The sequence below is a fragment of the Camelus ferus genome, chromosome 6 (assembly GCF_009834535.1).
Source record: "Camelus ferus isolate YT-003-E chromosome 6, BCGSAC_Cfer_1.0, whole genome shotgun sequence".
NCBI lineage: Eukaryota > Metazoa > Chordata > Mammalia > Artiodactyla > Camelidae > Camelus > Camelus ferus.
Window position 1 is genome coordinate 1,436,268 of NC_045701.1, and position 23,782 is coordinate 1,460,049.

Here is a 23,782-nt window from a genome sequence, read left to right on the forward strand (position 1 = left end):
CAGAAATCTGAGTCTCACTCAATTCAGTAGAAAGGGCTACTGTCGGGGTGAGTGTTGGGGAGCCCAGGGGGCTGGCTGGGGCAGCCCTTTTGGAAAATTTGAAATAAAAGCATACTAAAGCCCAAAGCTACCAGGACTGGTCTATAAATTTAATGCAGGACTGAGAACTACCAGTGACCCGAGTTTCTGCTATCAGCGACCATTTTCCATCTGAAACTGCCCCCTCCTCTTTTTTTTTTTTCCTACAGGAAATCCACAAAAAGGAAGCAAACCATTTGAAAATTCTGATCATTCTGTATCCCAGCCACAAATAAAAATCATCACTAGAACCTACTTTTAGCCCTGAGCAATATTTTCTAAAACAAAACACAAAGAACTGTGGTACTTAAACTATTCAGTTATTGATTTACTGTGGTTTGCAAGGCAATGTTGAAGAAAATTAAAGCGTACGGAAGCCAGAAATGCATTTTCTGTGGCGGTGAGCAGTGTGGCCTGTGTTTTCTGAGGCCGCGTCGCTGGTCGTGCACCCGATGAATGTCTAAGGGGGCACATACGCCACCTGGTTACAAATTAGCTAGCAAAGGCCCTCCCTGTAGAGCCTCATGAAACCAAAGGACAAAGTTATTTAGTTCCAAGCCTGCTGCTTCTGCTAGTTCTGCTCCAATTTATAAGGAGACTTCAATTCAATCAAATCCAATACAGGAATGCACTGTGAGGCGTCTACGCGTCTGGCTCTGAATCTGGGTTTTAGAGCCGCAGGGCTCGTCTTGGCGCATTCATGGCTTATTTGGTTCCTTCAGAAAAATACCAAAACTTCAACAATTTCAAGTCTCCTCTGATTACTGAGTCAAGAGCAGAGTGGTCACGTGGTTTCAGACTTGGGCACTTACAGGCAACATTATGAGGCAGTGTATTTCCCATGTAAGAGTGAAACGGCCTGTTTTCAAGTCTACAGGCACTTTGCGTAACTACAGGGCACCGTAATTTGATACCCTCACCTAAGACTAGTAATCTGGAAGCTAAACCACAACTTGAACACTTCACTGTTAGCTAGTCCCTCAAGCCTTTATTCAAGACAATAAATAGCTCGGAAGGAAATTTTCTAAAACGCCAAATCCTGATGCGTGTCATCTGTTTAAGAGGACGGGGGCGTATATAATACGTTTAAGACCTTTTATCTGTGATCTTTTTTTAACGTTTTGATTTTAGAAAGAATAAGGCTCAGTTATCTGAATCATTTCCTTACGGAGTAGCTCATTCATGGAAGGTGGTGAATAGAACACTTGCTGCCCTTTTGAGTTCTGCAACGTCAATGTTAAACACGGTGAGAGCTCGCACTCCGCCGGCCGCCTGTCTGCAGCGTCGCGTGATGTCACGGGGCAGACACACCTTCAGATCCTCTGAATTCAGCAAAGACGTATGAGGCCACTTAGGGCCCAAGTTTATCTTGGCTTCCTTTGGAGAGAGCTTGATTACTTCTAAGATTTATAGTCAAAGCGGAAGGAAAAAAGAAATACCTCACAGAGCAGATTTATAACCTCGTCTTGTTTTTATAATAACATTAAGGGATGACATCCTATGACAGGATCTGGGAATGACTGCAGGGCGACTTGGAAACTCGGTGGGAAGTTTTATATTTTGGGGTTTGGAGCATCTTGCGCTTGCAAAGGTCAGGTAGGAAAGGCCCAGGGAAATGAGCCGGGGAGGCGGTCAGCGAGTGAGTGTCAGCTGGTCTAATTTTCTGTGTCAACTCTGAAAATTAGATAAACAATGACAAACCAGGCTTTTTAAATGAACTTGTCACTTCTGGTTTTCTTGATACAAGGTAACATTTTTCAAGTCCTAGGTAGCCCTAAAGACAGATTTAACCCCTGAGAGTGTAAGTGTTCTCAAGTCCCCACATTGGAAAACAAAAGGTTTATTCCAACCCTACCACCCTTACAAGAAAAACTGATTATCCTTGAAACTTAAATCCTTTTCTCCTAACAATTAAGGGGGCTTTGCCTGCAGCCAAAAGGCCCAGCATGTGCAGGACAGTCTTAGTAACTTTTGATTTTTTCTTTCCATCATCTTGTTGGCAACTTCAGATCAACTCAACCCATCAACGTACGTGGTCCCTTGATCTTTCGATCACTGTTCTAGGCAATACCGTCCCCACCTCGAGCAGGAGCTGGTTTTCCTCCCACTAACCCAGGGGAGCTGAGACTCCGTCCTGGGTCCGCCCCGCTTCTCTGCAGTCAAGACTATGGGATAGACGGGTTGCTCTGGTCTACAACTGGGCCACAACATGCTCCCTGGTGGGGAGGGGGACAGAGCAGCGAATCTTTTTTATCAGCTGCCCTCATTGGCTTTGCCATAAGGATATTTATTTAAAGATAACACAGTACGAATATGTTGATTGGGAGAGAGAAAATACCAGCATCTGAGGAGCGTTTTTCATTCCACAGAGTGCTTTCAACCTCATCATCAAACTGAACTGTCACAAAAATCCCCCGAAGTAGTGGGGATGGCATGACTGTTATTACCTCTTTGTGGATTCAAAAACCAGGTTCAGAGAAGTTAAGTGATTTGGCTAAAGCAGCACTGGGGTTTGAACAGGACGTGTGCTCCAAAGCCTGCACCTTTTGTTACAGTATGTTTTTGTTCTGTTTTCATACGTTACGTTTGGTTGTAACAGATCATAACAGCAACGTAACAGCTGACAGTTGTGCGCGCCGAGCCCACGCCAGATAGCAGTCAGGTGCTCTCACCCACACTGCTTCACACGACCTCCAGCCCTGGCAGAAGGAAGGAGATGCTAGCTCATTTTACAAGCAAAGACACTGGCGCTCCCAGCTGGTAAGGACTGTGCTTCAAGCTGAAGTCTCAACCCTGGGCGTGAACCCAGGTTCTCGGGGCTCGCGGGTCACTCTTGACCACACTCTACAGTTGGCGGAAACAGCCCTCCCCCCAACAAAGCACAGGTACCATGTCTGCCTGGATCAAGGCACAGAGGAGGAATTCTAAGTCTCTGCCTCATCCCTCAATTCACATGCCCTCTTCCTTTCTGATGGAGAAGAATCTCCTTTCTCAAAGGTCCCCAAGCTTCAAAATTACCTCCTGCCGCCAGCTCACTGCTGAGAAGAAAACCATCTGATCATACCAACTCCCAGGAAGGTACGAATAACACTTAAGGGCACTGGGACTGCGTGCGTCTGAGAAGACGATGCTTGCCCCAGCCCAGCTGCATCCCTGATCTCCTAGGTGGTCGGAGCTCTTGGTGTGCGGTCTGCGTGGGCAGGGAATTCGCCTGCGGTTGCTGGAAGGCTGTGGATTTCATTCTCTATGGGGCAGCTTTCCCTGCTAGCTCTGGGGACTTCTTTGTCCTTTGTCAGACAAAGAGGCCAGCACCCACTGGACAGGAGGGCTCTATGAAATTCCTAACACGGAGGCTCTCCTGGAAACAGCTCGATAGTCATGACCAGCAGTGGCCCAGACTTGGCAATACTTACCACACTTCTTTCCTGGGGAAGTTTTTATCACACCTAACACATGCTCAGTGCTAAATCTGGAAGGCACTAGACCAGCTCTCCTGACAGCTGCATGCAGTGTGGGTGGCCGGGCAGAGGAGGACGAGGGGCCGTGCTCTCCATGGATTAAAGACCCTCACCACTCACTGAGTGGCTCCTTCTCTGAGCCTCAGGCCTCAACACCCAGCTTGCTCCCCCATTTAAAGCAGGAATGAGCAGACTTCCCCGCGTTCAGAATCCCGTGTAACTAAAACACAAATAGAAAAAAAGGAAACCCAACTGTTGCACTTGTGCACAGCCTACAGACAAGACGGCAGTGCCCTCAGACAGCATTTCAAATACAGTTTATTAGTGTGTGATATGAAAAGGGTATTTTTATTGCATGATATAATGCAATGGGACCTTGGGCGCTCTGTGGAAAGACCTCACACTCAGAAGCGTAATGAACCCGTAGTCCCCAAAACATTATACTGTACATTAACCTATCATTAATGGCACATTAGGGCCAGGGGCATTGCACGCTTGCTGGTCAGGGCTCCATCAGGACAGTGCTGAGAAAACCACACAGACGTCCCAGCTTAAAACAAATAGAGAAAATAAATATTCCTGCTGTCTACAGGCAGCTTTAACGGAAGTTCAATCCCAGCTCGGCCCTGTAATTTCCAAGCCTGCCTTCTTAAGAGAGGAAGACTGCACAACTGAACAAAAGAAGGAAACGAGCCTCCTGGAGTTCACCCGCAGCTACTGGCACCGCAGCCTCCAGGCTGGCCCGGCAAGGTCATGAGCGGAAGGGCACCTCCGGTAGCACAGAAGGTGCCCGCGGCACTCAGGCCTGGACCACGCCTGGCGAGGCAGAAGGGCCCTTGGAGACGGTGTGTCTGCCTCCCTGCGTCTCTAGATGGGGAAATCAAGGCTCAGAAAGATGAAGGAAGAGACAACCTATTCACCAGAAAAATGGGCAAAGTTATGTGCAAAAAATACAAATGGCCAATAAACATGAAAAAAAAAATAGTTCAACTTCATACTTAATGCAAAATGAAAACAACCAGATCCCATTTATCACTGATCAGATTGGGAAGGATTAAAGCCTGATACTTCAGTATGAAAAGAGGTGAGGGGGAGCTGGGGTCTCATACCCAGTTTATAAAGATGTGTATATACACAGATGGTCACCAGCTTAATAGCAAAGATCTGGAAATGGCCAAAATGTTCTATGGCAGGGTGCTGGTGAAATAAATATGGAACACCCAGTATTCCAGAACACCACGCAGCCACGAAAAAGCATGAGACAGACTTTCACATGATACGAAAAGATTTCAAAGATATATTAAGTGAAAAAGCAAGGTACAGAGCAATAAAATTAAAAATTCTAGAAGGATACACAAGCTACCATTAACAGTGCTTGACTCCGGAGATGGGGCTGGAGGCTTACTGTACATCCATCCTTCTGGACTATGGGAAATTTTAGCCATAATTTTAACACTAGTTTTAGAAAGTCAATGATGGGAACAAGATCAAATGTTTTGGGGGAACTTTCTGTTTTCTAACTTCTATGCTAAGTGCTTTACCTTGTCTGGATTTTCACGAAAAAACAGAAACAGCACGGTGGTCACTATTCCCCGTGCCATGAAGTGAGCACTGAAGTTTCGAGGGGTGAGATAAATTGTCCACGGTGACCCTCTTACCCACCTACTTTCAATAACGAAACAGGGTATTTGTAAAATAAAGAAAATCTTTGCAGACTCTGACACAGCCCAAGTCCACCTTTCACCTTGCCTAGGACGGCAGTTGACGGAGGAGGTGGGGGAGGGAGGCAGCCAATCAGCTGCTGACTTCGACTGGGATCCAATCACATTTCTGGAAATTTCCTGTCTCCACTTCACCACAGGGGAGGGGGCCTAGGGACCCCAGGCTACCCACGCCGTTCAAGTCAACAATGCTTGGCAACTGGGGCTCCAACACACGAAGCGAAGTGTTTCCCTAATTAAATGTGAATCAACTTCAAAGGAAACCCAGGTGCTGCTCCAAGGAGAAGTAGCTGTCTCAGACCAGCAGAATCACAAGGTGAGCCTGGGGGCCAGGAAGGATGCTGCAGCGCCCCTCAACCCTCGCCGCCGCCACCGCCACCCCAGGACTGTGCCCAGTCTCGCGTTGCTGCGGGAGATTCGCTCTGTTTTCTCATTCCTCCATTCTTCCCAATAAAAGAGTCTTGTTATTTTCAGATAACAGAAATTTGCAGCAACATTTTAAAATGCTAGATTTTATTTGTCCTAGGGTCTGCCAACACACGCGGTAATTAAAATGTTGATTAGTAAACAGTTTAAATATATGACAGACAATGCAGTTAAAGCCTACAGTTAGGTCAATATGTGATTTAGATTTGCCATTTAAAAAATCTCATTTAAATTTTGCATACATTAATCACTACCATACTTCAAGGTTCTGATATCCACCTGACTACAATATTAAAATAAAACTTGCTGCCCCAGGGAAATCCTACTTATTCTTAATTGTTTCGAGGCTTTGATGGGCTTTTAATCTAAGATTAATTTATGCAATTTTAAATAACTCTTCTTATGATTAATAAGCTTGAAAATTAAAAGGAGTCTAAAGCAATTATAATGAGCATTTGGTCATAACCTCATTAGAAGAAGGAGTGAAGGATACAGCTCTGGAATTCTTACAAGACTACAATTTAAGGTTACTTTTAGAGAAGTCACACGTAGTTCCTGAAATTGCAAAGGCAGGTTAGCAAAGGTCAGTGTTAAAATGACGGCTAGCTAGATTAGCATACTAATGATTTTCCCCGATAGTGACAGAAAGGACACTGCAAAGAAGATGCAGAAAGAGAGACAAATGACACGCTGCCAAGAAGCTACAGGCGCTGAACTCGGCTTCCTATTCTTTTGGCTGGAGACCTTCATGGAGAATTTCAGAAACAGCCAGGGGGTGAGGACATCCCTAGTCATAAATCAGTTCCAGCCAGAGAGTCCGGTCCACGTGGAGCAATCTGAGATCAGTCCTGTGTGTCCCCTTTGCCTGCAGTGGTGGAGCCTCGTGTAGCCACTACCCAGCTTAAGAGTGGACAGCAGCCTCAGGCAGCCACACTCCTCTTCGGTGTGCAAAGCCCTTCCCGGCTGGATCCGCCCCACCCAGCTAACTTCACTCCCTTCGATCCCAAGGGCCTTCTCTGCTTTGGCCAGGGTGTGTTCCTCACGGTCCTGTTTCCTCTGGTCTCAGCCTGTGCTGTTCCTTCTTCCTGAGATACCTTCCCTCTTGCTATCAGCAGTGCCGATGATAACATAATGGTTACCGTTTATTGAGCACTTGTTTTATGCCAGACGGTGTGCTGAGTGTGCAACACATTTTCATCTCACTCTTAAAATCTCCCCTTCGTGAGACCCTCATTTTCATAGGTAAGGAACCTGAAGCTGAGAGAGGCGTGATGACATATTTGAAATTAAGCAGACAGCTAATAGAGGCGTGGGGGGATGGGGTGGGTGATGGGGGTGGGGATGGAGGATGGGGTGGGGGTGGGGCATGGGGTGGGGGCTGGGAGGAGCCGGCTCTCCGCTGAGCCGCTGCTGTCTAATTCCCACGTTCAGACAGATGCTAACAATCCTCCAGGTCTGGCTGGAGCTGAGATGCCTCCTGTGATGATGGAGCCCGTCGGCCGCCCTGCCCTGAGCCCTCACACCGTGCAAGTCAGCATGGCCCATCCCGCCTTCTCTGAATGTCTCCCGTGGGTGTGTCCAGTCTGCTCCTTGAGGACCTGGCTGTCTCTTATATTCCTTTTGAACCCATCACAGCACCCCACGGACAACAAATACTTGATTAACTGATGGTTTCACAGTAATTCCCTCACAAGATGCTCATTATGTTTCACGGGTAACAGAGACAGACACAAAGGTTAAGGCTTTCCCATGACTGGGGAGGAATAACCCACAGAGGTCTGCCCACCTCTGAGAAATTACCAATCCATTAGACACTAGCTGTAAATGTCCAACATACGTATACTTTGTTCTAAGTCACATCGAGTTCCACTAAACACACTTGTCTTCTAAGAAACTGCTAGCCAGACATGTCCAGGAACACGAGACAGATGAGACAGATCATGACTCAAAGATTTAGTGTCCCACATGTGCCCGGCACTTTACAGTTTACAAACACACTTTCATAAACCCTATTTTATTAGGGAAAAAACCTCATCCTTCAAGATTGGTAACCCTACCCCCATTTTATAGATGAGAAAGCTGAGGCTTGGATAAGCTAAGTGAGTAACTACTGATTACCCAGTTTCACAGAGGCAGAGGCTGCACCTGAAACCATGCCTTCTGATACCCAGACCAGTGCTCTTCTCAGTGTCCCCTGTCGCATGTTCACGACAGACTAGAGCTGGAGTCCATCTTCAGCCTCCCCAGACTTCACATGCAGAGGACAGAGCACAACCTGCCAGTCGTCGGCCACACCGTCCCCACCCCACCTTTCCAGCTCTACGGCCCGGGGTACAGAAACGAGCGAGGTCACAGCTTCACACCTGTGCTGTTGCTCCTCTGATTCCCCTACTGTCTGTGCTGGCGTGGACACCTGCAGGCCGTCGTCCCAGCCTTAGTCTCCCTTCTGCCTTCCTGAGGGACCCAGACCTCTGTCTGGCTCCCTATTCTGTGAGACCAGGCTACTTCGTTCACATGTCTCTTAAGGCACTCAACAGTTTCGCTTCTATATCATTTAGCACTCCCTCCCGCCTCTAGTTTTATCGAGATATAGTTGCCATACAGCACTGTGTTAAGTTTTAGGTGTAGATGTGACTTACATATATTGTGAAGTGGTTACCACAGTAAGTTAACACCCATCATCTTATACAGGTACAAAAGAAAAGAAAAAAATGTTTTTCCTTGTAAAGAGAACTCTTAGAATTTATTCTCTTAACAACTTGCAAATATACCACACAGCAGTGTTAAGTACAGTCATCAAGTTGTACATGACATCCCTAGTACTTGGTTACCTTATAACTGGAAGTTTGTACTTTTGACTACCTTTTCCAATTGCTCCTTCCTCTACTGCTAGTAACCACAAATTGGTTTTCTATAATATATATATTTTTTAAGATTCCACATATAAGTGAGATTATACAGTATTTGTCTTTCTGTCTGACTTATTTCACGCAGCATAATACCAGGTTGTTGCTAATGGCAGGATCTCCTTTTTTACGGCTGGATAATATTCCATTGCGTGTGGGAGTATCTAATATCATACAACTTCTTTATCTATGCGTCTACTGACACTTAGGTCGTTTCCATGTGTTGGCTATTATAAGTAATGCTGCTATGAACATGGGGGTACAGATATCTATTTGAATAGTGTTTTGTTTCCTTCAGATATGATCCCAGAAGTGGAAATGCTGGGTGATACGGTACTTCTATTTTTCATTTTTTGAGGAACTTCCATATTGTTTTCCATAGTGGCCTTACCAGTTTGCAATCCTACCAACAGTGCACAAGGGTTCCCTTTTCTCCACATCCTCACCAACATCTGTCATCTCTTGTCTTTTTGATGATGGCCATTCTAACAGACATGAGGTGACATGTTATTGTGGTTTTGATTTACATTTCCCTTATGACTAGTGATGTACCCATTGGTCATTTGAATATCTTCTTTGGAAAAATGTCTATTCAGGTCCTTTGTCCATTTTTTTAATTGGTTTGTTTGTTTATTTATTGCTATTGAGCTGTATGAGCTCTTTATATATTTGGGATATTAACCTCTTATCAGATACACAATTGCAATATTTTCCCCCCATTCCAAATGAAAGACTGTCTTTCACTCAGTTCTTTCTGATCGTCTCTTCAAGAGACATGACTGAACGGCTACTTGTGGCCGTGCACAGTGCCAGCTGCAGGGGATGCAGTGGTTGTGAGAAAGCCTCGCTTTCTCACTGCGCTGTAAGCTCCTGGAAGGCAATATGAGTGTTTCATTAGCCTCTGCATTTCCAACTCCAGTACTTGGTCTGGGAGCTGCTTGCTCCTGGTTTGCAAGAAGAGAAGGAGCTATGGCCACAAAGTGCATCTGCACACAGCTTCGCCCCTGAGAAAGTTTTGCTACCAAAAAATAATTTCAGCCGAATTAGAAGACTTTGAGACATGCTTGATTTATATTCTGGCACAAACTCCTTATCTTGTGTTCAAGTTCAGATACTACCACTAGCCCAAAGTCCGTATTTGAGTAGCAATACACTAGAGCACCTAGCAAGATATTCTGTGTATACAATGTGCTCAGTAAGGTTTGCTGAGTTAAAAGAAATTTCTCCCAAGGGAACCCTCCTACACTGCTGGTGGGAATGCAGTTTGGTGCAGCCACTGTGGAAAACAGTGTGGAGATTCCTCAAAAGACTAAAAATAGACTTACCATATGACCCAGCAATCCCACTCTTGGGCATTTATCCAGAGAAAACCCTAATTCAAAAAGACACCTGCATCCCAGTGCTCATAGCAGCACTGTTTACAATAGCCAAGACATGGAAACAGCCTAAATGTCCATCAACAGATGACTGGATAAAGAAGTCGTGGTATATTTATACAATGGAATACTACTCAGCCATAAAAATGATAACATATGCCATTTGCAGCAACACGGATGTTCCTGGAGAATGTCATTCTAAGTGAAGTCAGCCAGAAAGAGAAAGAAAAACACCATATGATATCACTCATATGTGGAATCTTAAAAAAAAAAAAAAGAAGACAAATGAACCTAAATATAAAACAGAAACAGACTCACAGACATAGACTAGAGACTGGTTGCCGGGGGGAGCAGGGTGGGAAGGGACAGACTGGGAGTTCGAGATTTGCAGATACTGACAGGTACATATACAATAGATAAACAAGTTTCTACTGTATAGCATAGGGAACTACATTCAAGATCTTCTAGTAGCTCACGGTGAAAAAGAATATGAAAATGAATATATGTATGTTTATATAAAATTGACTGAAAAATTGTGCTCTACACCAGAAATTGACACAACATTGTAAACTGACTATAACTCAATAAAATTAAAAATAAATAAATAAAAGAAATTTCTCCCAAACTCAGCAAGTAATGTCTCTTGGAAGCTGCTCACTTCTGTAATTGTGAAGGTAGAACGAAAAAGAAGAGAAGGTTCCGTGGCCGGATAAACTGCAGAACACACTATGCCTTCAGTTTTTGCTGCAGGTTGACAAAACCAAAACACAGGGATAGCTCACAAATTTTCACAGCTTCCCTTGAGCTAACTGACTGACAGGTGCAAACTGCTGGTGATTATTTTCTCTCTTCCTGTTTGGTTTATTTGCACTGAGGTTCAGGCCTCAGCCAGGCCCCTGGGGCTATGTTTAGGCGCCAGCTCTCTGCTTCCACCATGGCCCTCCAGATGCACCACGGCCCTCCAGATGCAGGATGGGGCCGAGGTGGAGAGGACTATAAGGAGTGAGCTGAGTAAGCCTCCTACAGGGGCATCTTGGCTTCACAAGCATGTCCTGCTGAAATTCTATACGTTTCTTTGTGGGAGATTTGTATTTAGTTTTGTTTTTGATTGTTAGAAACAGTCTGACTTAGCTGAACTTCTCACAACCATAATAACAACCCCTTGCTAACTAGGCACCAATAGATATTAGCTTTGATGGAGTGCAGAACAGTCCTGTATTATTCCTGGCTGTGTGACTCTAGGCAAATTAATTAACCCCTCTGAGCCCCGGTTGCATGCATCCGTAAAATGGGAATAAGAATAATTCTCACAGTGTTTGTGTGAAAGTCAAGTGAAATAACATATTTAAAAGGACTCTGTAAACACATGTGTTTTACAAAATGTTGACTGTTTAGGTTAATTTCCCTGAAAGAAAGCTTTTCTTTTTTTAAGGTTAGACATAAGAAGCCTTCTGAATTTATCTACAGCCCCAAGTTGTGTGCAAATAGTTGCTCTAATTTCTTTTAAGTAATTTCACACAAGTTGCAGTACAGACTTTGATATGACTGTTAGAGGGCCTGGCAGGTTCCCTCATGATCTGAGCTGTGTTTCACATGTGCGCAGAAAGTAATACACTCACAGAAATACCCCAATGTCCTGCAAGGCCTGGCTCATTTGTCACCCCATTCACAAAGCTTCCCCACATACCCCTGGCTAGAAGAAATCTTGCCTTTTCCAGAACTCATTTTACCTGTTAAACTCATATCATTTCAATTCAATAGCTGGAGATTGGGCTAAACGCTAAGGATACAATGATGAAAAGACATGATTTAATCCTCTAGGAACTCATGGTCCTGTTTACGGCTGTGTAACCCAGTTACCAGCTGTGTAGACAAGTCACTGTCACAAAGAGTTGAAAAGGGCACTAACAGAGGTACCTGCCAGAAAGAAGGATGACATGTAATAGGAAGTCATCAACCCCCACGGAAGCAGGCCTGAGAAAGCCTCAGAGAGGATGTGCCAGTTGGGCCTCGGAGGCTGAGTAGGAGTTCGCCACGTGGATGTGAGGAGTTCACCACGTGGATGTGAGGCATTCTGGCTGAAGAAACAGCACAAGCAAAGACATGACCATGTGAGGAGGCCTCGTGCACTGGGGGACTGTCAGACCGTTAGAGCGCAGGCGGTGTGGAGGGAGCGCCACGGGGTGGAGGGGCGGGAGAAGGTGAGGGAGGGCCTTTGGCGAGTCGAGCATTCTACCCTGTGCTTGGCTGTTTGTATCCCCACCTTCCCTGGGAGATGGTGGGCTGCTTGGGGGTGTGACTTGGGGCTGACAAACGGCTCCCTGGCATCAGGCAGGATGCTCTGCCCAGAGCAGACACCCCACAAGGCAAAGAGGTGAGTGCGCACAGAGATGCACACTCATCTCACGACGGCAGAAAAGGCTGCCGGAATGCAAATCTGTACCCGACATGCCGCGGGTTACGATTCAGCCGGCCCCAAAAAGCCATCCTCACGCCTTCCTCTGGTACTTAACCCACTTTCCAGATGACACACGCCGCTGCCTGCACAGGAGAGCTGGGAAGGGGGCCGTTTCCCAAGGCAGGGAGCCGATCTGCCCAGCCAAACTCTGCTGACCTCCCCGACAGGGGGAGAAGGAAAAGCTCTTTTTTGGAGCAAGAACGCTCCAGCCCTGGAGCCGGAGCCTCAGGCCCCGCACATGGCCAGCATTCCAGGGTGGCCCGTTTGCCCTCCCGAGAGTTAGAGACAGCGTATTCCAGAGGCAAGCCTGTGGCTTAAAAAAAAAAAATCATGTTTAATTTAAAAATTAGAAACTGGAGCAGGCTGTGAGCACAGGGGTTGATTGAAACAAAATTTAAATTCCTGTCAAGCCCATTTAAACACGGGGGCCCTTCATAGACAATTAGCTGCTCCCTGTGAATGCGGAATAAACTCAGGCCTGGTCACTGTGAGGAGAGAGGCGCCTACTGTGAGGCGCTGGAAAAAAAATTAACTAAAATCAGGCTGTATGAAATATTTAGCCTTCCAGTACATCACAGGGCTTTGAAAGTGTAAACAAGACAAAAATCGATTCCTTGGTGCCCTCAAATCAATCCCCCAAAATGGTTAGGGCATCTGTTTCTGCTAAATTTTGTTTACATCGGCAGATCTGCCTTAATTGCAGTTGTTTGTCTCACATTGTCCCCGGGGCCCTAATCTCCCGATTACTAATACTTAACACTCATTTCACATCTAAAGCTACTTCTAACCCTCAACAGGTTTTGGGGGCTCTTAAAATGATCGAAACCGCAGAGGCGGGAGACACAGCCTCTTTGTGAAAGGAACGTTTTCTTATCTGCTACCAGCTGGGCCCCATCGTCGCCAGGGATGGCAACAACAAAGGTGCTAAAAGGCTCTTCCACAGTGACTGCTGCTCCGCTGGGGATTCGGAGGAGAAAAAAGAGCTTTGATGGAAAAATCTGAACAAGAGGCTAAAGCCGTCCAGCCAAATAAAGTTACTGTCATAATCAAACGCTGTCAATCACCATGAAAATCCAATTAAAACTGTCTCAGCACAGCCCTCTTAAGTGGAAAAATGTACACTATTTATACAGATTTTTGTCAACGCCACACCAATCCCACGATTAGAAAAGTCCTGCTACTAATTGAATCCCCCCCAAGCCCCCTCCCCAAGTTTAAAGGGAGATGCAGGCCATTCGGAAGCCTTCTGAGGGAGCTGACACACACAGGCTATTGGTATACAATTAAGAGTTAATCGGGTTACATTTGAAAATTCCATTTTTATTTGTGTCAAGGGAACCTTTGCACGAACAAGGGAATGGTACCTACTCTCCTACTTTAGAATCAGTGACCATTTCTGCTAAGAGAACAGAGAAATGGTAAACCAGGATACTGGAAAGAAACTAGTCCACACTCCGGCAAATGTCTCTCGGAAGACCACGGCCTAATGTTTAATTCTAATCTTGAAAATTAAATAGAGGACAGAGGCCTGAATGTCTCCACTGCCTTTCTGCAGTCCCTAAATGGCCGAGTGAACCTCAAATTATTCGCGGGTAGATTCGGTCCCCCCAAATAACTGCGTGGCTTCCAAAAGGGCTCGCGGTCCCCAAAGGTCTCTCTCAAAACTGCTACAAATTAAAAAGCAAACAACCCATTAAACAAATCCAGCTGGTTACAACTGTAAATAGGAGGCTTTGAATATTTTTCCAGCCCTTGAAATTCCTGGTTAGACTCATTAATTATTGATAAGAATTGCAGCCATTTATTGGAGTGTACTCACAGGAAAATAAGTTTGCTGCTTTCAACAGCAATTCCCAAATCACACAGACTGGGCTTCAAGAACCTTTCATAATTTCCCCCAACAAACGGCTAAATGTCTTTGGGTTTTTCAGCCTAATCCATTATCCCCGAGAGCTGGGGGGCAGGGTGGTCTGCATCTGATACGCTGATAGATGAAGGCCTTGGGGTCCCCTGCCATCAACCTCACCAGGCGAAGATGGTGCTGGCCAGGTGGTCTCCGCTAAGTCTTGACTCTCTAATGACCTCTTGGTTTGGAATTAACTGTCCAAGGTGAGCTCTCAAGGGGTCAAAGCGCAAGCCACAGATCCCAGGTGCTGCCGGGCAACACCTGCTGGACGCTTTCTTGCGGCTTCCATACCTGCAGGGTGGGATGGCCGAACCCTGGTGCCTGTTCTGGTCGGTCACGTGCTACTGGTTGTTAAATGCTTTGAACAGGATCCCTGCAAACACTGCGACGTCCTGGAAATTCCACCGTTTTGGTGCCAAATAATTCTACCTACGTGACCTCTCACAGCAGGAGGTCAAACAAAAACCTCTGCTCAGACCATGTATTTCTAGGATGGTTGCCCTAACTTACACTGAAGATCGCAGAGCACGGGGATTGTTCTTGGGTCAGCCTCCTCCACTCTGAGCTCCTGGAGAACAAGGGACATGTCTTGTTTCTCTTCATCTGTTCAATGTCTAGTACAGTGTTTTACTGAAATGGATTAGAGTGAGTGGCACATGCAAAGAGCAACTGACAGTGATGGCTCTTCTTTTATTCAGAACAGAGAACTTGCCCGAATGACCGCAGCCTAAGGCCAAGCTAGGGACTGAATTAGAGACCGTGCTTCTTCTTCGAGAACTTACAATCTAGTTGGAGAAAAAAAGGTATTAGACCAGTGAGTTTCCCCTGTGGCTGTTCCTTATAATCACCTGGGGAGCTTTTAAACACCACCACCACCACCACCACCACCACCACCACCACCAAACCCAAGTACCTGCTCCCTCACCCAAATGCCAGGGGGTCGTTGATCTGGGTTGGGATCCACGCTTTTTTTTTTTTTTAAACGCACTCAGATGATTCTGATGAATTGCTGGGGTTAGGAACCACCGTGCCACATGGACCAACTTACGACTCGACCATGAATGCATAATTTATGGAATTAAGTGCTGTTTCAAGTTAGAGACAAATTCTGGACGGCTTCCGAGAGGGGAGCAAGCATTGTGAAGGGAAGAGGGGGAGAAGCGGGAGGGAGGAGGACGGAGACCTTCGAGGGCAGCGGAGCGGAGGGCACTGGAGGCTGGGGCCACACTCGAATAACACGAACTCCCCGTGAGCTGAGCAGCGCCAAGTAAGGAACGGATGTACCACACACTCCAAAGACCCAGCTTAGCCACCTGTGAATGGGGCCGAACACTGGAAAGCGGCCCCGCCGACCCACGCCACTGCAGCCCAGGTAACCAAACCACTCCTGCGGTCAGGGTTCTGCAGCCTCATTGTGCCTTGAAATGTGATGCTGGGAAGATGACAGTCAGTCCAGTGAAACAAGAAGCCTCGCAGGCAGGAGTTCAAAAAACAGCCATCTTAAACAGGCAAATCATCACCATATTAAGAGATCTGACTTGACTGATAGAGGAAAAAAGTTATCCCTAACCGGGAAATTAGAACTGTCAGATCACCGTGATCAAGGAATGACAGATTTTATCTATCTGTATCTCTCTTGCTCTGTGCATGTATATAAACACACACATATATTCATCTGCTAAAGTCTTGTGAAAAGATTAAGCAGTCACGTCTATGGGAAAACAAAGCTTGTTTTTCAGGGTTATAATCTCTCTGTTCTTGCTGAAGTGCTAACGTGTCATCAAAAAATCAAATTAAAGCTGTCTGATTTAGTGCGATCTCAAGCATTCAGTGATTCTGCTGTTGTAATTACGTGCAATTAAAAGCTAAAGTCAACTTCGTACCAGTGGATTCCTATTTATAAGCAGACACAAACAGATGATTTTAATGGCCTTTAGAACTTGAAAAAAAAAATCATTACATGGTTGTCACCTGGACTCTACGTGGAGGCCCTGTGCTTCTGGGAAGCCTTCTGGACCTGACGGAACTATTGAGTGAAAGTTACAGTTTGAGTTAGGGCAAATTCCGGGTGCCTCAGCCAATGATCTGATGTGCCTCTCCAAACGAACAGCCAAAGCATTAGCGATGTTTGCAAGAACCGGCAGCCAGACACACAGACTTAAGTCTGGCCCTGACGTTCTGCTTTAGAAATGCCCCCTCTGATGCAGGCAGAACAGCTAAACACGGTACACCACAGCCAAGTTCATATGTGCTTATTAAACCATCATCAGTATCTTTAAAGGCTCAGAAAGCGGGCACAGTGGTCCATGAGCACTATGCAAGGGGGCTGCGGAAATGTGTCCTTCCTCCCGTTTGTCCTTAGGGCACATGCAAGCCCTGGATCCAAATAGACTTGGACTCATCTTTTGGTCCACTGAGTAGCATGTGGTGGTAAGGCTGGACTTTATCTGAGCCCCGTGCTCCCAGGAAACAGTAACAGGTGAGAAATCTCCCCATTCTCCAGCTAGCTACAAACATGACGCGAGGCCCCGTTCCCTCCTTCCTCACGACTTTTGTCAGGCTGGCTGGTGACTGCCTTGTTCACCTGCCTCCATGAACTTGGCCCCCACCCTCTGCTCTGAGACACTCCTCACTCCCCTGCTGCAATGGCCTGAGTAACAGCACGGCCTTGACTGCCCAGTGCACTTTTGTCTTTCACAGTGGTCAGAATCTTTGGGTCCCCTAACAGTGAACAAAGCCATCTGGTGTAAACCCCAAAATCATGCTGGAATTTGAGTGTTGCAGAGACACAAATTTTAACATGGCGGTTTTCCCGATTTTTGAAAGGCCCCCAACTTATCACACAGTTACCTTGATTAACTTCGAGAACGGCCAGCCAACCTATCTGAAAATGTAATTACAATCAGGTTTGGATAAGCAGAAAAGCTAGTGGTGACAATTTAATTTAGAGGAGTTAAGCAAGTTAACATCTCTTTGCAAGTAATTAAATGTTTAAACAGATTTTTCTGGAGCAGTTTGGTGTTTATTAGCCGCCAAACAATACCACCTCCAACACATAAAGCCTTCTCTGAGAAATGAGATGCCTTCAAGTTTGCAGCTGCTGGGATTTAGACGAAGAGGGAAAAAAAATCTAAAAGCACTATTTTGATTGTAACTGACACCCCTCCGCCAAGACTCACACCTGCTTCTCCTGCACTGCCAGCCCACTATGTACTTGCTTTCTAAGCAAAATGTCAGATTTGAATTGCAAACTGCGCTCTGTGTTTCTTCTTAGGCCCCGGAATCGAAAACCAAAGCCGAGGAGATGCTAAGCGAGGACACCCTGCTCTGGAATACACAAGGCAACGCGCAAAATCACAGGCATTATTAGAACCTAAGAAGAAAACCCATGTTTTTAAACAATTACGAAAGCGGTGTAGTAATAACAGAAAGGCAATTTCTGCGCCAGCTTGTTTCTCTGAAATTCTCTCTGCCACTGAACAGATAATAACTATTAGTAAATCAAACTCCTCTGCAATATCCAGCTGTGCCTCACGCATTTACATACAGATAGAATGGGTATATGTTTTTAATATGTATGCGATACGTACTTTTACCACAACCGAGGCGCGTGGTACAAAGGAAGAGGAGAATGGCAATCGGATCAGCAGGAGATAATACAGTGGCCCCGACAAAGTATTAGCCAGCGATTGATCTCAAAGCAGGATGCTGCTTCCTCTGACCTGATTACTTACTATGCATAGATTCCATTAAATAGAGCTTAGACATGGAAAGCTTCTGGAAGCATTCTAAATGCATAGAGGGATCTACAGCACTTGGAACCCAGATTGTCACAGCATAGGTGCCCGCGGCCCACACCCTCCCTGCTCCAGGCGAGGCCCAGGTTCAGGAGACGCTGAGAGGTTAAAGGGCTGCCTGACAGCTGGCGGGAAGCCCCGCGGGGAGGGCCCGCCCCTTCCCTCTCCTCCCCCACGCCAAGCAAGTACTTTCCGAGTGATGCCTGCCTCCCTCCTGAGCTGCCGGTCGGGTCCTGGCCTCACAGGTCCAACTATCAGAGTTGGGAAGGCAGTGAGGGAGCTGCACAATCACTTAGGGTCATGGTCTCCTTTGAAAAAACTGATGACCCCCATTTTAAAAAATGCTTAAAAAATGCAAATCCCCACGTGCAATACACGACCTGGGATATAACTTCAGGAGCACTCACGGACTTGCTGAAGTCCAAGAGCCTTGGCCAAGGACTGCTGGTCTGGTCCATCCCTTCATTTTGCAGATGAAGACACAGAAGTGGGGAGGGACTGGGGAGCTGCTGACAAGGGACGGAAGCAGGGGGCTTGCCCTGATAAATCTGCCTGGCCTTTGGTACAAAGGAACCCGAAAGGAAGATTAATTCAGCAGAAGGCGTTCTCTGCGGTTTACACAAGCCAACAGTCTATACAATAAGGTTTCTCACCAGGTCCCTTTTATCAAAAAACATGCAAACATATAATGCGAATAGCAGAAGCAGACATGATCCTCTCCATCACGGTGCCCTCCTCTCAGGTTACGTCAGTCCCTGAGTGCAGGGGTCTGATTCTTAGTTTTTTGCTTCCCTCAATCTGATTATTGACATTTGGGCAAACTTTCCCTCCCGCTTTCGCATCATCGTCCTCTCCCCTCTTGTCTCTGAAGTGTCTGGGGACTCGACACGCTCATGCTTGGCCCATCCTGTCTTTTTCGTTTTTTTTTTTTTTTGCCTGGAATGACCCCTTGAGAATTCTCTATTAAAATTCCATCCATCCTCCAATGGCCCTTTTCAAATGCCTTCTCCACGTGGCTTTTCCACGTTCCCCAACATGGATTCCCATAGAACTGGCAGCCCTTTGATAGCAGTTACTTTGTTTCAGTTACATCTGGACTTGCCCGATCCCCTGCAACACCGTGTGCACGCAGCTTACTTTTCTCTGTATCTTCTGCTGAGTCTAGCACAGGACTTTGTGTGCAACAGTCTAGAAATATCAACTGAATTCAGTTCCAAGATCTCCTAAGATGACATGCGTGCCGAGGATGAAATTTTTTGGTGAATTCTTTACACAGCTTTAATGGCTACAGGCCAGAGAACTGTACCTGGCTTCCCCCAAATGTGGGCGGTAAGGAAATTTCTCCATCCAACTTTTAAACACTTCCACTTAGAACAGAAAAACTGTAGTCACTTTAGGAACAGCCATGCAAAGTAGAGAGAATTGAATAGCTAAACCAACAAAATGAATTCTAACACAAGGATGTTAATGACCTCAAGAGTCTAAACTTGAGTTTGACATTTCATCTTTAAAAGTGATGTGGTCAAAAATTGCAAAAGATGAAGATTTTAAGACCCGGGGTATTCTTAGGGTGGCCCCACCAAGAAAAAAGACAAAAACCACTTGCGTGTCTGCTATGTGCATGGCCAAGGCCCAGAGGTGAGGGCGACCTGGCACAGTACTCCCTGCATTCTGCTTTAACTTACGCTGGGATTTGCTGGGTTCACTGGTGGTCAGGGCCACACCTGAGTTCATTTGAGAGTTCCCTGATGGTGAATCTGTAACTTTCAGTATTTCCACCTGACCTCATCTCTGATGGGTCTTCCTTTGATTTGGGAAAATGCAGGCGCATGGGGGAATCTCAACGATGCTGCAGGCCTCACAGCTGATGTGGCCTGAGCTGTGAAGAACGCGTTGGTACCTTGCTGGCCAGAGTCACTGCGCTTTGGAGATGAACTGCTCTCTTTGTGAAGGGCAGGCCCCCACCCACAGTGACAAATGGACTCTACTCGCATGCATTCCAGAGGACGCTCTCAGCTTCCAGATGGGAGCGCCATCGAATAGGTTGTAGGCAGAGAGGGGAAGGGAAAAATTAAAGCCATTAATATGCTGGAAGGAATAAAGGGACTGGTTCCTTAAGACTGGGTCCCTGGGATGTGACTCAGGTTCCTCGAGCCAGGGACGAGCCGCTCTCTTTCCCATCCTTTATTGGGCCTAATGTTTCAGTCAAAGGCAGGCAGCGCTCAAGCCCCTTGACCACCGGAGCCACACGCACACTCCATTGTTCTCCTGCCTCCCCAGGGGGTGGCTCACTATTGCTATACCTAGGGGAAGAAATTCATTTCAATCAAACTGTGAGCAGTAGTAGAAATAATGTTAAACTAAGTATAGGCTGGTGCTTCCTGTGACTAAATTTTTCATTGTAGTTTATTGATTTATTGATATTTATTAATTAAAAATGTGGGACCGCACACACCAGGGTGCATAGTTGTAAAGAGATATATCGAAACATTCACTCGCCGTCTCTCTCCATACGCACAGCCCTCCACGTACACTTGCTGCCGAGGCACTGAAAGTAGCCACCCTTGAGCCTTCATGACTTGCCACCCTGGAGTGGAGCTCCTTACCAACCCATACGCCCGCCCGCATTTATGAGTGTATGTATGATCAGCAGATGTTTTATTTATAAGTGGCCAACTCATTGCAGCACTGAAACATGCATTTACAAACAGATATCTGTTTTATGAAACCCTATTCCTTTGTTTTAATAGCTAAGCTATCCAGCCATAGCATAATAATGTACAAGGTAAATGGGTCTCCATCTCTAGAACCTGTTCCAAGTTTTCTCAAATGTGACTAACTGCACGAATTTCCCAACCATCACGGAAAACCGCTCCCCCCAAAAGAAGACCAGTTTATTCTAGACATGAAACCTGCACAGTTATAAATTGCAGAGGTTTTAGGGGTGAACTTTAACTTGAAACTACCATGAAAACTGAGATTTTGCTCCAGGGGTAACATGAAACAGGAAACTACTTTCCTAGAGAGCACTTACGATGCAAAAGGGAACTGCACAGTTATTTTATATTTGGGGGTGAAATCTGCATTATACAGAAGTGTGGGCATTTACAGTATTTACTAGGATGAAATACAAAAGCTGAGACCCTCTGGACCAGTATCTTGAAATGCTTATTATTTCAAGTGGCGAGAGAAAACGAGTGAGAATTTGCTCTGACTGCAATATGTAAAGACAGGGAATGGTACGTAAAACATTAGAAAGCGCAGATTATAATTATTATTTACTAATGCTCGATGCTAACGTTATCCTAACAGCTTGTGGGTTGTCAGATCAACAATCTGCACTAAATAAATGACCGCTTGGGAATTGTCCGGGAGCGTCTCTGTTCCTCTCCCTGCTTGACTAAAAACTGTCATCTGCAATCAAAGAAAGTGGCCTTGGAGCTGAGAACACAGCCCTCACAGCCTTGCAGTTGCGTCTTTCTGAGCAAAGACCAAAGATTCACATTAACTTGATCTTTTGCAGCCAATCTGATTTCATTCTCCATGAACCCAAGAGGACTCAGAATTTCTGGTAGGAATGCACTTAAAACTTAGTATGCTGACTGTCTTCTCTGTTACCAATCCTCCGAATTCTGAGAGGCTGCAATAGCAAATGAGGACAAGGACTAACCTAAACGACCTTCGGACCCTTGAGTGGGAGGCAAAGGAGAAGAATTCTGCGTGAAGTTTCAAAGCGGCAGTAGGTTTCTACAAAATGAAAAACCACGGTCGAAGGACGTGAGCTTCAGAAGCTCCCACCCAAATGAAGTCAGTGATACTGGCTCTCCAGAGTCGGCAGATGCTTTAAATCCCGTCTGGTTCTTTCAACAGAATGTTAAGCACGGATATGTAACTGGAGAATTCTAAAGTAACTGAAGAAGTCTACTTACCATCAATTCTTCAGGTGCTGGCCTTTCTTTTGGCTGTTTCCGCATGCTGTAAGAGAAAAACGCGTATTAACTGTAATCACTTGTAAAACTGTGCCATAATTTTCACCATTGACTATTTTCCCTGGAATTTGAAAGTTTTCAAAATTTATCGTATGTCAATTCCTGACCAAAGCATTAGCATATGTTTCCTTTCTTTTGCTTTGGATTTAAATTAATTAGATTTTGGGGGAATCTCAAGAATCAAAAACACGAAGTTTTTTTTTTTTTTTAGAGTTACTCTTGCAATATAGATAATGAGTGAATTTAAATGTATCCTAATTCTATTTGTGAAACTAGTATGAAAAAAGCAGCAATATTCTCTTCCTGACTCAGTCAGCAATTTATTTCAAACAAATCTAGGGAACAATATACTTCTTTTATTTGGGTAGCTGGGATAAGACAATAAAAGAAACATGCCTATCAGGTCAAATGAGAAAACATCTCATTCCTTCACTATTACTCTGAATGACAATATATAAAAGAGGTCAGGAGTCCAGATAATGCTACAAAATGACAAATGGGTTATTACATTATCTGGACTTTTATTTTGGCTACAAGTTGATAATTGATTAAACAGCTGTGGGAAAGTTAAGTTTGTTTAAGCTGCTTAAAGAATCACATTCCTCATGCAAAGGTATAATTAGTAGCTGTAGCAGGTACTTAGCTACGTGATGAAGCACCCACACGTGGGACCGGGGTGACCATGGGTAAGCTGCCTACTTGATGATCGATTTACACCAAACCCAAGAGTGTCTGTGGGATGAAGTCATGGAAAGAGACTGCTGCTTCTATTACTGGGAAAATCACACAGACACTTTTTCTTTATATAAGGCAACCTCAAACAAGCAAGAAGAGAACCCTCCACATAATCTCTGCATTTGCTGAGTGTTTTTTTAAGCAGAGAGACGCAACGATCATTTGGTAAACAAGCACCATAGTTATGAACCATTAATGACATCGAGGACATTTGCTTTCCCTATAAATAACCATATGTACCTCTCAAATACTGCAGCCATTAGCAAGTAATTCAAGCTGTCTCGCCAGTGCAGTTGGTAACAGTCCTAATCTGACATTCCAAAGTAGCTGCATCTCTTGGGAAAACACGCCTATTACCCACTATCATTTCTGTTTCAGCTTGACATTTGTGGAAATTTCAACACAGGTTATCCCTCCCTCTGTCTTCATAAAACTTTTATACAACAGCTGATTAATTTTTTGGACAGAAGGCAGCCAAAGCCTTCTCTGCTTTTCTCCTTGTCTGCCCAGGTTGGTCTCAGACCACAGAGCGAGATCAGCGTGGTGGCCACGTCACAAATCCAACATCTCGGAGCGGGTGATGCTCCAAACCCAGCGCCCCAGACAGCTTAGGAATTGCCTCATTTGTTTTTCAGTTTCTGCGTTTCAGAATGGGACATTCCTGTCATGTGCTTCTGAGCGTTTCTACGAATTCCATGTAAAGGAAATTAAGAGATTAATACATATTTCTAGATAATGACTCCAGGATTAATGAGGTTAGAATTCTGGGGTTTAATCAATATGTATGGCTTTTTTCCAACATGGCGTGTTTTGGAAATAAAATGTCTGCAAGATAAAATAGTTTTTTAAAGCTACAGAATATTATATAAGTCTTTTAAATAAATAGAGACAGTGTTAATAAAATTTAGAAGTCAGGGGGAACGATCTCTTCC

General features: G+C 45.3%; 1 protein-coding gene across 6 annotated transcripts in view; it reads right to left on the bottom strand.

Moving 5' to 3' along the window:
- The window catches only part of MAP2K5 (mitogen-activated protein kinase kinase 5), a 235,646-nt gene that overhangs the window by 13,066 nt on the left and 198,798 nt on the right, over nucleotides 1–23,782 (bottom strand). For all 6 annotated transcript variants that reach the window (XM_006184035.3, XM_032480890.1, XM_032480891.1 and 3 more), the window contains one exon: nucleotides 22,056–22,101. In XM_006184035.3, coding sequence (XP_006184097.1) covers nucleotides 22,056–22,101 — 46 coding nt within the window. The remainder of the gene's footprint in view (nucleotides 1–22,055; nucleotides 22,102–23,782) is intronic.